The sequence below is a fragment of the Convolutriloba macropyga genome, chromosome 7 (assembly GCF_964194025.1).
Source record: "Convolutriloba macropyga chromosome 7, txConMacr16.3, whole genome shotgun sequence".
In the NCBI taxonomy this organism is placed as follows: Eukaryota; Metazoa; Xenacoelomorpha; order Acoela; family Convolutidae; genus Convolutriloba; species Convolutriloba macropyga.
In genome coordinates this window covers 17,185,759-17,200,276 of record NC_134474.1, presented here as the reverse complement: position 1 = coordinate 17,200,276, position 14,518 = coordinate 17,185,759, and the positions used below count along the sequence as shown (strand labels likewise).

The 14,518-nt window shown below is 33.3% G+C and overlaps 1 protein-coding gene across 4 annotated transcripts in view; it reads left to right on the top strand.

The window, feature by feature from the left end:
* LOC142342653 (dual specificity calcium/calmodulin-dependent 3',5'-cyclic nucleotide phosphodiesterase 1A-like) overlaps positions 1–14,518 on the top strand; it is a 339,291-nt gene that overhangs the window by 43,799 nt on the left and 280,974 nt on the right. For 2 of the 4 annotated variants that reach the window (XM_075394102.1, XM_075394101.1), the window contains exon 1: positions 13,028–13,638. The exons of the other annotated variants lie outside the window; for them this stretch is intronic. In XM_075394102.1, the coding sequence (XP_075250217.1) occupies positions 13,385–13,638 (254 nt within the window). In that variant the 5' untranslated portion in view covers positions 13,028–13,384. Of the gene's footprint in view, positions 1–13,027; positions 13,639–14,518 lie in introns of those variants that run through there. 4 annotated transcript variants of the gene reach the window in all.

Here is a 14,518-nt window from a genome sequence, read left to right as displayed (position 1 = left end):
TTACATCCGCTGTATAGTTAGGAAAAGTCAAATTTGAGTAGTTAAGGTTTTATCTGACTGCATTTTGACGTTGTTACTATGTGCTTTTAAATTTTGATATTCAGTTTTTGCCGTTAATTTTTTGTTTTTGGCGCTAATTTTTTTTGGTTGTTTTTTTTGTCTCGTTGTCTTTATAAGCTCAGATCTCATTGGCGCTGTAATAACGCATGGCATTATGTATTTCAATTAGTAGATAGGGTGTGTAATGATTGTTTTGAACTCAAACATCTAGTTTTGTTATTTCTTCATTTGGTTGACAATTAAGTCAAAAATGTAGATGAGCTCGGGTCGGAACATAATGTGCGAACCCACATTAACGAGCCGCCTTGTTAGTTTCCTGATTGCTAATTATACAACACTTTTTTCATCAAGAAATAACGTTGAGTAGTATTTCAAATTTATTAATGGAGCAAACGTCGAAAAACGACGATTCTTACGTTAAAATACCGACGAAAACCGATCAAACCGACGAAAAAAACGTAAGGGCTTTGATCGGTTTTGGCGAAGTAAAAGCGACGAAAACCGACGATTTCTTATGTTTAAATCCGAAGAAATTCTCAACACGGGTCACTATAGTTTTAAAATATTTTAAAACTATGATTTACGAAGATGGATGGATTTAACACTCGCATCAGCCTTACATGTTATGACATCAAACTTTGCAAAATATAATCCCCTGATATAACCTTTTCTTACGTTTGGAACACTTAAGACTGATGGAACCAGTCTCTTACCTAATCAAACTCACATAATCTCCACATAATCTCACAATAATCTTCAGTTGGCGACTAATAAGAAAAACGTTGTGTAGGTCTTGAAAACACAACTATCTAAAACCAAAAGTGTGAATAAAATAAAATGTAATTAATTAATGATCGATCTTAGCTAAAAAAAAGCTAATACAAAAAACATTAAAAATTTTTGAAAGTCTTTTAGAAGTCTTAAAAGTTTGAAAGTCACTAAAAGTCTTTTTTGTTCAAAAAACAACTTCGGAAACTTCGGTGTAAATTTTCTCAAAATTTTTCTCAAATTTAGGTTGGCAGATTATTATAGGACGTCAGTTCAACAAAACGATATTGAGAAGTTAACTTAAAAATCAAGAATCAAGATTCACTCAATTTTGTTGAAGGCAAGTGGGTGGAGGAACTATATACTCAAATGGGGTTTTTTGTTCAGTCAGTTTTGGCCGATCCATATATTCATCAGAGAGCTGCGAGTGGTATCATTAATTACTCCCAAACGATATTCTTAGCAATTATATTAGTCCTGTGGGTCTTTTTTATGCGATTTTTCGCTCGACCAATTTTTCTTCCGAGGCTTTTGACTTTTCGTCCTCAAAAATGGGATAAACAGGTAGCGCCCAGCGGGCATTAGGTGCTCTTAGAGCCTTTCAGCTCTGTTTCAGCTCAAACTGTTTTGGAGACTTATTCTTATGGTTTGAAGGGCGGTTCTTAGAGGTTGAATACACTCCCATTGTTGACCCCCCGACCGCACTATTGCCCCCACCGCGCCGTTGCCCGCACTCAATTTTGCCCCCCCCGCCCTGTTGCCCCCACTGTTCCCCCCTCCCTCCCTCCCCATCAACCCCTTCGTGCACCCCTTCCGCCCTGTGGCTACTGACGAACAACCAATCGCTAAAAACACGCAATTTTGTTGGTTTTTTATGTTTTTTCAGCCTCAAGAGCCGAGGAACCTCCCCTAGGGTTTGAGAATAGGTTCCTGTATAGTTTCTAAATGTAATGGAATGTTTTTCAAAATTTCAAGGTTTACCATTTTTTACAACATTTCTTTCAATTTTTTGACAATTATTGTTGTTATTCAGTTTTTAACAGAAAATCTCGGTCAGGGTTTGATAATACCCTACTGGAAAACATTTTTTGGCCATTGATTAGTTTTCAACTTTTTTATTGCAAATCTTTGCAGTTTTTTATGCAACTTGCAAATTTTTTCAAGTATTTTTGAGAACTTTTTAAGTTTCTCCAGCCTCAGGAGCCACATAATCTCCTCCAGGGTTTGATAATAGGTTACTGCGTAGCTTCCAGATGCAATTGATAGTTTTTCAAGATTTTAATATCAGCAATTTTAGAAAAAAAAATATTTGCAATTTTTCAAGTTTTTATAATCCTTTTGAAATTTTTATCAATTTCCCGGGGACCTAAGGAACTCCTCAAAGTTTTGATGATAAGCTGGCGCATAGTTTCAAGAGTTAAAGGAATGATTATCAGTATTTCATTGACTCAGCTTTAAAAATTTTTGGATAAAATTCAAATTTCATATTTTTCTAAAGATATTATCATGTTTCAAGTTTTTGGATTTTTATGAGGCAGTGAAACTCTTTAAAGCTTGAAATAGGGAAACTGGATAGTCTGCTGAGACAACAAAATGGTTTTCAAGGTTTTAAAATCTTGAGTTAAAATTTTAGTTAAAATTTGCGATTCTTTTCAAATTGTTTGTATATTTTTGTCATTTTCTGAGTTTAGCGGTCCTTGCTTGCAAACGAAGATTTTCAAGTCCTGCAGATAGGTTACTTGAAAAAACTCCAGAGACAAATATTAGTTGTAAACTTTTTCACTGCGTTTTTTGTTTTTTTGGTTTTTTAATTGATTTGTTTACTAACAAGGCAAGAAAGTTGCAGAGTCAAACCGAGCTAAATCTAGCCTCACTAATCCGTGGCTAGATACTGACGAAGTCAACCGCTCGCCGGTTGTTTCAGAGCAATTCATCCGACGCAAGTCGTTTATGTTTAAAAAGCCCAACCGCAATAAAATATGGATTTGTATTGCATGTTTCTAATGAGCGAAAAATAATAGCAGGGTAAATTTTGGTCTGCACGTTGAATTCTAAATTAAAAAATTGCGAATTGTAAAAAATGGCAGTCTTTTTTTCTGAAAAATGAAAACCTCATGACTTTTAAAATTATTTTTTTTATAAAAAATAATTTTTTTCCTATGCATCTTTTGTTTTATACTAGTTTTTTTGTTACCCCATCATATTATTAAATAGTCAGATATCACTCTTTTGGCATTGAAGGAAGGTGCAATTGAAGAACGTCACTTTTTTAAAGATTTTCCTGGTTTTAATGGTCGTTTTTTGCCAATCTTTTTTCGTTTTTCGATTTTTCTCTGCGTTTTATGTTATTTTTCTATACGAATGGCAGGTCGGAAGCATGATTTGATCTCAATTAATCATTTGATTTGATAGCTGATGATTTTCATGACCTTGAAATATTTTGTTTTAAAAAGCTCAAGTATTTTTCTACTTTACGTCTCGGGTTCTTTCTTGTCTATTTTCGCTAGTTACCAATACTCGTTAATCACAGGTCACACATAACATTGTTTGCATCAAAAATCTGCGAAACTGAACATATCTAAAGTTTTCAGCTATTTGATTATGTTTATAACGCGTATGACACTGGTTTTTGTACTCTTATTTTTAAACTTTTGTCTGTTTTTGACGTTTTCTTCGTCACCTACACCATTTTCGGATTGATGACAGTTCTCAGGGGCGTCTTTTGGAGAAATAAATAAAAATGTTTAGTAGTTTTTAACTATTGCCGATTGTTTAAATTTCTTTGAAGATATTTGTTTTCGAAAAATACAAAAATTATTTTGAAACTACTCTTTTTTTCTTTTGTGAGTCTCGTTAATGAGTGGGCACATATCGTTTTATTGGCATTTACAAACGAGCAACCAAACAATTCTTATTCAAAATGGGAAAGATTTTGGTCATAACGGCTTCGATACCGTTTTCTCACGAATTTTCTTTTTTGAGTTTTTGTTTTTTTTCTATTTGCTTTTTGTAGTCGTTTGAAAGAAATCATAACAGGTCCCATTGCCTTATTTAATTGAGTTATAAATGCTCGTATTTCACATGTATTTAATGATTTCATTTCATTTCTAATGGTTTTTAATTTTTGGAACCAATTATAGTTCTCAAAAATTATGAGCGTAATTTTTAAGCCGGCCGCTTTTGTTCTTTGTTTGTCTTTTGTTCCCTTCCTCATTTTTTAGACGTTTAAGCAAAAAAGGTGGTTGAACGGGGTTGGCACAAACGAACACTACTGATCCTCCTTATTTTTGTATTTGGTTCAGAACTTTTTTCCTCATCGTGTCATAATTTTTGTTTTTGCATGTTTTCGCTGAACTCATGTGCATTTGATTTTAACCATCTAAACCTAAACTTTTCTCTTTCTCTTGCAAATCAAACAACTAGCCGCTGGCTACTTTGTGGCGCGTTATAGTTTTGCAAAAACCTGATTAAATGAATAGTTAAATATATCTGTCAATCCGTTGATTTGTGTATGTATTTTATTTCAATGATTTTTTTCGTCTCTTTATGCAATACCTTGAATGGAAACAGTGACATTTGAAGTTATGTTGACCTAATTAGGTTCAGCCAATCCACGGTTGAGAACTGACACACACAATTGAACTAGCAGACTCTAGTTAGAATTGAAACCGCAACAGAACAGAAGAGGAAATTTCAAAATTATGATTGTTGAATTGACACAAATTGAGGATTGTTGCAATCTCACTTGAGCAATAAAATACTGTGTCCTGGTAACGTAGAACTTGTAATTTATTTTACCTTCAATTTAGTATTGATAATTTGACCAGACGACCAATTTAATATCAAATCGTTGCTTGCAAGAGATGGTGTAAGATATAATTAAAAGTCACAAATTTCAGTTTTCCGAACACAAATTTTAGATATTACGTCGTCTCTATGGCTCTGGCACCAGTGCCTTACGAAAGTCTGTTTTTAAAATTTTCTTTTCCATTTTTTGACTTTTGTTGTTGTTATTCAGGTTTTTCAGCATAACAGAAAATCTCCGTTAGGGATTGAAAATATCTTACTGGAAAATGTTATTTGGCCATTGAATAGTTTTCAACTTTTATAATCACAAATGTTCGCGGTTTTGAATGCAACCTGCATTTTTTTTCAAGTATTTTAGGATTTCATATTTCCCAAAAATATTTTATCAAGTTCGAAGTTTATGGATCTTTATGAGGCAGTGAAACTATTTGAAATATTGAAACTTAAAATAGGGGTACTGGATAGTCTCCTGAGACAATGAAATGGTTTTGAAGGTTTTAATATCTTGAATTGTAGCAAGATTTTGTTAAATTTTGCGTTTGTTTTCAAAATGTTTGTATATTTTTGTCCTTTTTTGAGTTCAACGTTCCTTGCTTGCCAACGAAGACTTTCAATTCTTGCAGATGGGTTACTTGAAATAACTTCAGAGGCAAATTTTGGTTGTGAACCTTACCACTGCCTTTTCTGTATTTTTTTTTTAGTTTTTTAGTTGATTCATTTACTAACAAGGCTAGAAAATTGCACAGTCAAATCAAGCCTAAGCTAGTCTCACTAATCCGTGGCTAGCTACTGACGAAGTCAGCCGCTCGCCAGTTGTTTCAGAGCAATTCACCCGACGCAAGTCAGTTATGTTTGAAAAGCCCCCCCAGAGTAAAATATGGATTTTCATTGCATGTTCCTAATGAACCAACAGTCATAGCAGTGTAAGTTTCGGTTTGATTGTTGAATTCTAAAATAACAAAGTGCTTTTGCTGTTTTTATTTTCAGTACATAACAGAATTTACATCAAGGTTCGTTATTGATGAGTTCAATTGGCTTCAAATTTGCCAGGTAATGTTTTTACTTTTTAGTCGATTGCTTTTATTTTTGTTTTGACTTTTAAATTCATTTGTTGTATTAACAAGAGATATAAAGCTTTGCCACTATTTTTCCCCTTTTGTCAATTTGTTGCTGAATTTCAGCTCAAAGAGAATGCATCTTCTATTTATTTAGTTTTAATGTCTATTTTAGCTTTACGCTTCAATAAATTGTTTTCTGGCTTCGATTCTACTAATTTCGCATAAATTTTTGATTATTGGACGTTTTCCTGTTTTTTAGATTCTTTTCTTCCAGTTTTGCGACATCATCAAATTGTTGATAGTTTAATTAGAAATTTATTGAGGTTAAAAAACTACGCAAAAAAGAAGCATCGGCACAGCTTTTCAAGAAGAATTGAATGGTTTTTTTATATTGTCCTTAATTGCCTATTTTGTAGCCCGATGATAATTCCTGAACAAAATTCAGCGCCTAATTATTGAGGGACACATGCACCTATTTACTGATTTTTGTTGTTAGCTGATGGTTTTCATGAGTTTAATTATTTATTTTTTTCAAGAATTGTAAGAAGAATTTTTTTGTTCTTTTTCTGTATTTGTTACCTAGTCTCAATATTCACCGGGCATAAACTATTTTTTTGCGTCAAACGGAGCTGCATTTGGAGATATCTATTTTTTTACTGAATTGATCATGGTTTTAATAGCTTCAACAACGGTTTTTCTTTACAAAAACCAATTGTTTTAAATTTTTGCATGTGTTTGAAGCTCTTTCTTTAAACGTGTGACAAATTCTGTTTAGTGGAAGATTTCAATAACTTCTTTGGCGGAAATAACAAACGTTTTTAAAAATTTCAACTGACAGCTTATAAGTTTTCATGACTTTTAAAATAGTTTTTTCATAAAAATATTTTTTCCTTTGCTTCTCTTGTTTTATTTTTGTCTTTTGTTACCCCGTCATATTATCAACCACTCATATATCCCTTTTTGGCATTGAAAGAAGGTGCATTTGAAAAACGTCAATTTTGGAAGTAAATTTCTGTTTTTAATGTCTTCGACCTCGTTTTTTTTTGCCGACAAATTTTTTCATTTTTCGATTTTTGTCTGCGTTTCATGTTCTTTTTGCTAACACATGGCATAATCTGATTCATGAAAGGCTTCAGTCGGCTGCATTATTCCATCTCAATTACCCATTTGAGTTGATAGCAGATGATTTTCATGACTTTGAAAAAAATTTTGTTTCAAAAAAACTTAATTATTTCTTATTTGTGTCTTCGGTTCTCTTTTGTCTATTTTCGTTAGTAGCCAATTCTCGCCAATTACAGGTCACACATAACACTGTTGGCATCAAAAATCTGCGAAGTTGAGTATATCTAAATTTTTTAAGCTATTTTGTTATTGACGTTTTCTTTCTTCGCCTACACAATTTTCTGATTAATGACAGCTCTCAAGGGTGTCTTTTGGAGCAAAAAAGGAATTTTTTTTTAATTTTTACTTTTGCCGATTGTTTAAATGACGTTGAAAATAATTGTTTCGGAAAAATACAAACGTTATTTATACTTTATCTTTCTTTTTTTGAGGGTCTCGTTAAAGAGTGGCCCCATATCACTTTATTGGCGTTCACAAAACGCGCAAACAATCATTTCCTATTTAAAATGGGACAATTTTTGTTCATAACGGCTTCGACAATAATTTCTTGCAGTTTTTTTTGAGTTTCTGTTTTTCTCTATTTGTTTTTTTGTAGTTGTGTGAAAAAAATCATAGGAATGAGAGGTCCCTTTGTCTTATCTAATTGAGTTATATATGGTCGTGTTTCAAACATATTTAATGATTTCATTTCATACTTAAAGGTTTTTACTTTTTTCTCAAAAGTTACTGGCGTAATTTTTAAATCAGCCGCTTTTTTTCTATGTTGTCTTGTTTTGTTCCCTTCCTCATTTGGTAGACGCTTAAGCCGAAAATGTGGATGAGCGGGTTGGGCACAAACGAACACTACTGAGCCCGCTTGTTTTTGTTTTAAGTTAACAACATTTTTCCGCATTTTGTCATAAATTCTGTTTTTGCATGTTTTCGCTGAACTCATGTGCACCGAATTTTAACCCTCTAAACATTAACTTTTCTCTTTCTCTTGCAAATCAAACCAGTAGCCGCTGGCTACTTTGTGGCACGTTATGGTTTTAATAGCTTCAACAACGGTTTTTCATTGCAAAAATCAGTTTTTTTGTATTTTTTGCATGTGTTTGAAGCTCTTTTTTTAAACGTGTGACAAATTCTGTTTAGTGGAAGATTTCAATAAATTCCTTGGCGAAAACAACAAACGTTTTTAAAAATTTCAATTTACAGCTTATAAGTTTTCATGACTTTTAAAATAGTTTTTTTTATAAAAAGATTTTTTCCTTTGCTTCTCTTGTTATATTTTTGTCTTTTGTTACCCCGTCATATTATCAACCACTCATATATCCCTTTTTTGGCATAGAAAGAAGGTGCATTTGAAAAACGTCAAATTTTAAAGTAAATTTCTGTTTTTAATGTCTTCGACCTCATTTTTTTGCCAACAATTTTTTTTTCATTTTTCGATTTTTGTCTGCGTTTCATGTTCTGTTTGCTAACACATGGCATAATCTTATTCACGAATTGCTTCAGTCGGCTGCATGATTCCACCTCAATTACTCATTTGATTTGATAACAGATGATTTTCATGACTTTGAAAAAATTTTGTTTCAAAAAAACTTAAGTATTTCTTTTTTTTGTCTTCGGTTTTTTTGTCTATTTTCGTTAGTAGCCAATTCTCGCCAATTACAGGTCACACATAACGCTGTTGGCATCAAAAATCTGCGAAGTTGAGTATATCTAAATTTTTTTAAGCTATTTTGTTATTGACGTTTTCTTTCTTCACCTACACAATTTTCTGATTAATGACAGCTCTCAAGGGTGTCTTTTGGAGCAATAAAGGAAAGTTTTTTTTAATTTTTACTTTTGCCGATTGTTTAAATGACGTTGAAATTAATTGTTTTGGAAAAATACAAACGTTATTTATACTTAATCTTTCTTTTTTTGAGGGTCTCGTTAAAGAGTGGCCCCATATCACTTTATTGGCGTTCACAAAACGTGCAAACAAACATTTCCTATTTAAAATGGGACAATTTTTGGTCATAACGGCTTCAACAATAATTTCTTGCAATTTTTTTTTGAGTTTCTGTTTTTCTCTATTTTTTTTGTAGTTGTGTGAAAAAAATCATAGTAATGAGAGGTCCCTTTGTCTTATCTAGTTTCTGTTTTTCTCTATTTTTTTTGTAGTTGTGTGAAAAAACTCATAGTAATGAGAGGTCCCTTTGTCTTATCTAATTGAGTTATAAATGGTCGTGTTTCAAACATATTTAATGATTTCATTTCATACTTAATGGTTTTTACTTTTTTGGAACCAATTGTTCTCAAAAATTACTGGCGTAATTTTTAATTCAGCCGCTTTTTTTCTTTTTTGTCTTGTTTTGTTCCCTTCTTCATTTGGTAGACGTTTAAGCGGAAAATGTGGATGAGCGACTTGAGCACGAACGAACACTACTGAGCCTCCTTGTTTTTGTTTTAAGTTCACAACATTTTTCCGCATTTTGTCATAAATTCTGTTTTTGCAGGTTTTCGCTGAACTCATGTGCACCTAATTTTAACCCTCTAAACATAACTTTTCTCTTTCTCTTGCAAATCAAACCAGTAGCCGCTGGCTTTTTGTGGCACGTTATATTTTGGCAAATCTTTTCAATATGTAGTTAAATTGATCTGTCAACCCTTTGATTTATGCTTGTTTAAACTCTGTCTTTATTTGATTTTCTAGACATTTTATTTCAATTATTTATTTTCGTCTCAGTGTGTAGACTTGTCAAAATTAGATACTCTGATTAAGTTTTCGGGTTTTCGTTTTATATATTTCTAACTGCTGTCCGAATCTCGTAATGGGTTCGGATAAGAGAAAACATACGCTGGAAGCAGCCCCTTATGTGAATTCAAACAGCCCTTTTTGTTTTTTTGATGTTTCTGTTTTTTTTTGTTTTTTTTTGTCATTGTACTATTACCAAATCATTTTCATGTAAAGATTCTGAGAAATGTCTCAATCATTGTGGCTTGAGTTTCGCAAGGGGCATATAATCAAGTAATGAGAAGTTAGAAAAAGCTAAATAACAACCTTAATTAACATTTATTTATGTTTTGCATTTTTGTTTTCTAAATTTGTATTGCTTTGATAAACTGACCGTCTTTCCAATTTGTTCCAGTCTATCAAAAGCAGCTAATAAACTTTTTAAAATAAGTTTTTGTTATTTCGAGGATGTGGACAAAAACTCGAGTAGATTTTAACTCACTTAGAAACTTTAGCTCTGCGAAGGCAATAAATAACAAAATTTCTTATAAATATATTTCTTATAAAAAACAAAATTGCTTAACAAAACAAATATCAAAGTTTTTAAATATTAGAGGAGCAATATTGGAGACGCATTCATAGAAAAGTTGAGTCAGTATGTGTCGACATATTTCGTTTCTAAATGTAAGAAGAAGGAATACGCTATATCTGAACTTAGTTTACTGTGTCAATTCTTCATCCAGGTCATCCTGAAGTGAATTTGCAATACTATGGATATTCTCTTTGAATGGAAAACGTGACGTTTCGAAGTTATGTTGGCCTAATCAGGTTCAGCAATCCACGGTTGAGAACTGACACACACAATTGAACTAGCACACTCTAGATAGAACGGAAACCGCAACAGGAGAAAAGCGAAAACTTTAAAACTTTGATCGTTCTTCTGAAATAAACTGCGGATTGTCGCAATCTCACTTGAGCAGTAAAATACTGCATCCTGGTAATGTGAAACTTGTAATTTATTTGACCTTCGATTTAGTGTTGGTAGTTTAAGTCACTTGTAACCAACGAAATCAAAGGGTGTCTGATATCTGAATATCAGGGTGATGTCAAAAAATTTCTCTTGTTTGACCAGACGACCGATTTATTATCAAATCGTTGCTCACATTAGTTGGTGTAAGATAGAATTAAGTTCACATATATGAGTTTTATGAACACAAAATTTAGATCTTACGTCGTCTCTATGACTCCGGCCCCGGTGCCTAACGAGAGACCTCTGTTTTTACCAATGATTCAAGTTCGCTTATGTCAAATGACAAATTTGCCTCTATTCATTCTATTTTAATTTCTCTGCAACTGAATGATCCCTCTTAGATTGGTTTATCTTTATATACAATGAGCATCTTAAATGGATACGATTTTGCGGTTTTGAAATGCCCCAATTTGATTTTCTGTTTGAGTTATCAAACAAAACTCGAAAAATTATTTGATTTTTTGAGTGGAATTTTTTGTGTAGTTCCAGCAAACGAATTTTTTGTTCAGCAAAGCTGAACGATTTTTAATTTTGTCTAATAAAATAACGTTATAAGCAACGGTTATCTATAGTATAGCGGATATAAAGTAAGTACACAAGCGAATTTGTAGCCCGACAGCTCGTAAGCCGCTAATAATGAACTAGGCGGCAAAAAAATTTCTTTGTCATTGATAGGAATGCAGCCATTACAAGTTTACAGTTCTAACTATTTTTAGATCGTTTGTTTGCTCCATTTTAGCGGAGATAACAAATTGCATGTATGACACTGTTAAACGAATAAAGAAAAACTAGATTCAATCAACATCTCAAAAGACTTTAAATTGAACCGCAACATCAAAAAGCTCCATTAAAATTTGAAGCAAATTCCCAATTTCAAGATCAAGGGGTTGAAAATTGTCCAGATTCTCATCTTTTCCCTCTTTGGCCACATTTTAGCTCTGGCGTATATGAGCCATACATGAAAGATAAAGGAATTCGCAATGGTGAGATAATGAACTATATAGAGATAAACCGACGTCATATAGACTACCGCTCTGAACTGATGGAGGCAGGGGTTCATGGCATTGGTTGAATATGTATGGCTTATTGGTTCTGGCTGATTAACCGCCAACCCGGGCTTTCCAATATGCAAATGACAGCCAAAAGCACCTCTGAATGTCAATTAAGGAGGAAAATTAACTACTGCTCCGCGGCTTTTATCCGATGTCATTCAAAGCAGCCCCATCAATTTTCCAGCCATTCGTTTCGCCCAAGCTTGTTAATTCGGGCTAACTTTGAACAGTTTCCTAACTTACGAGGGAAAAAATTGGACCTTGGCGAGCGAAATAACTGAAAATTTAGAATTACGTTCTCATGTGTCATCATTGCGGAGAATAAATCCAAATTTTCGTTATTTTTTTCGCACAGTTATTGTAAATTTTTCCAAATTCATGAAGTTATTCAAGCAGAGGTTTGGCAATAAGTTGAGTTCACAATTCGCCTACCGCTATCTTTCAAATTATGCAACTACATAAATGTGAGATATCACACAAAATTTAACACAGAATTTTTTTAAATAAAATCTTGTTTTTATTATAGCAAAACAAATCTTCTGCTTAATTTGTGACCTCTTCGGCTAAAAGGCCTTCCGTTTTCAGGTAGGCTAATTAGACGTTTCTTGCCGTATTCGGACACACGCATATAGCATTTTGAGTACAGCTCTAAATATGTGACCACATAGCCTAAAAACATTTCTGCTTACGCGAACGTTTTCAAACCTAAGAAAGGAAATCAAAAGCGATTTTTAAACAAAAAATGATCAAATCCATTTCCTTCGTTTTTCCATCGTGTTACATCAATTAAATTTTTCCCAAAAAATAATTAAGGTCACTTTTGTGTTTACTACCATAAAACGTGCACATTTTATCAACACACGTAGTTCGCTAACCTGCTTTTTATTTGTTTTTATTCTGCTTTTTCCTAATTTAGCGCCTCTTACTTCGTTAAGTTCTACAAAACACATTTTCCGTTAGATTATATTTCGCCGTGAGCTGACCAAAATTAAAAAGTTGCGTTGGTTTTTAAATAACTGAAGGCGTGTTTATACCAAACCAAGGCTATCTATCTTTATTTACCTGGAAACAATCCCTATATTTTGTTAATCTAATCACCATTTTCCTCATCAGGCTTGATTTTTGCACCTTTCATTATACGGGGTTTGTATTTTCACACTTAGAGCAGAACTTGAGGCGTGAAAAGGGTGGTTAAATCGTAGATAAACACACTTTTTGACATCATTTTTCCATGTCTCGTGAGATTTGGAATTTTGGAATAAATTTGAAATTAAGACAAACAAACGGCTTTGAATTTAAATATCATTATTTTCAACATAGCGCTCCCTAAGGTACTGAAAAATGAACGCTAAAAGTTGCTATAACATCAAAATTTGTGACTGATTTTCATGTTTCGTGGTAAGAGTTAATTCTGTATGCCATTTGTTTGTATTTAGTTTGATTGTTGTTATAATTGCACCCTAAAAAGTGTAAAAATCAAAGCGGTGCTATCAGTTACGAGTTTCGAGCTGTTTTAATATCCGCTTTTATTGTCAATTTTTACCGCCGTATGTTATAAAATTTCCCCGGTTAAGCTACAACTAGACAAATTTGCAGTGAATTCTATCTTTACATTCAAAACTTCAAAATAAACTTTGTTTCCTAAATTACGGATATTGGATATAGTTAATAGCGCTATCCTAAAAATTTATTGTTTTTTGATAAAATATCTGTTTTGGCCATTTTAACGCGTTTTTTTTAGCAAAGGCATACAATAATTTGAAATCTTTTGTTTTGTTATGTTATTATGGATAAATCGCGACAATATATTGACAAACGGCACAAACGTCTAACAATAGACAATACTCATGCTTCGTTTTCATCACCACAAAACCCGAATACAGTGGGCATTCGGATTTCAAATTACCCAAAACCCAGGCAGAAAACTTCCATTTACTTTTTACACCAATCTACTACCCAAGAGGAAATTGAACCATTTGAAGATCAAGACGAACCTTTAGAGCTAGATGAAGCAGCACGAATTCCTGATGCCCTAACGAGGTCACACGCCGGGAATGATTCCTTTTCCCAAACCGTGCTAAAGATACAAAACATAGAGATTCTGTCTTCCCTCCCCAACCGTTGTAGTATTACGAGAGCCGTTACAAATGAGCGGATAATTAATCCCGCATTAGAGCGAACGTATTTAGGCGCTAATTAACCATTCTTTCGCCGCGCGCTAAACAAACTAACGCTTATTAAGACTACCAGTACACAAGTACTTAAACAACTCAGTTCGACTTATTTAAATAACACAACTTTAGGCCTGGATCTCCTCGCTTATATCCAGGATAGAAAATGTACATTGTTGAACGTAGGCGGCCTGTAAAACCACAGTTTCTTTTGATTTAAATTACTTCTGCTTTTGACAGTTGCAATGCAGATCTTTCCCCCCAAGTTCAATAAAGATGAAGCAGATTGCTTCAGGGGAAAAGACAATAGAGTCTCATAAAAAGCCCCCAAGAAAACCATAATTGTTGCGGTTTTAGAAGAGGGGAAAAGCAGAAAACAGGCGCCTACGAAATCAATAATTGATGCTCTCAGCTTTTTAGATTTTTATTATTTTTTGGAGTTTCAATAATTTTTCCGTGAGATAAAAAAGAGTTAATTCTCTTGCCTTCTCGGCCAATAGGAAAATTAAGAAGCACCTCACTATGAACGTGAGTTTGTGATTCGCTCCCTATAGGCCCAAACGGAGCTGAGAGGAATTAATTGTTTCTCTCAGCGAAGTGGGACGGAATAAAATTAGAGAGACAAATAACAGAGCCAGCGACGAGCAGCAGACAACTGCTTCATTTTTCTTGCAAAATAAATTCCTAAATTTAAACAGAAATTTTAGTAAAGATTTCCAACTTAGCAAATTTTCCAACAGAACATACTT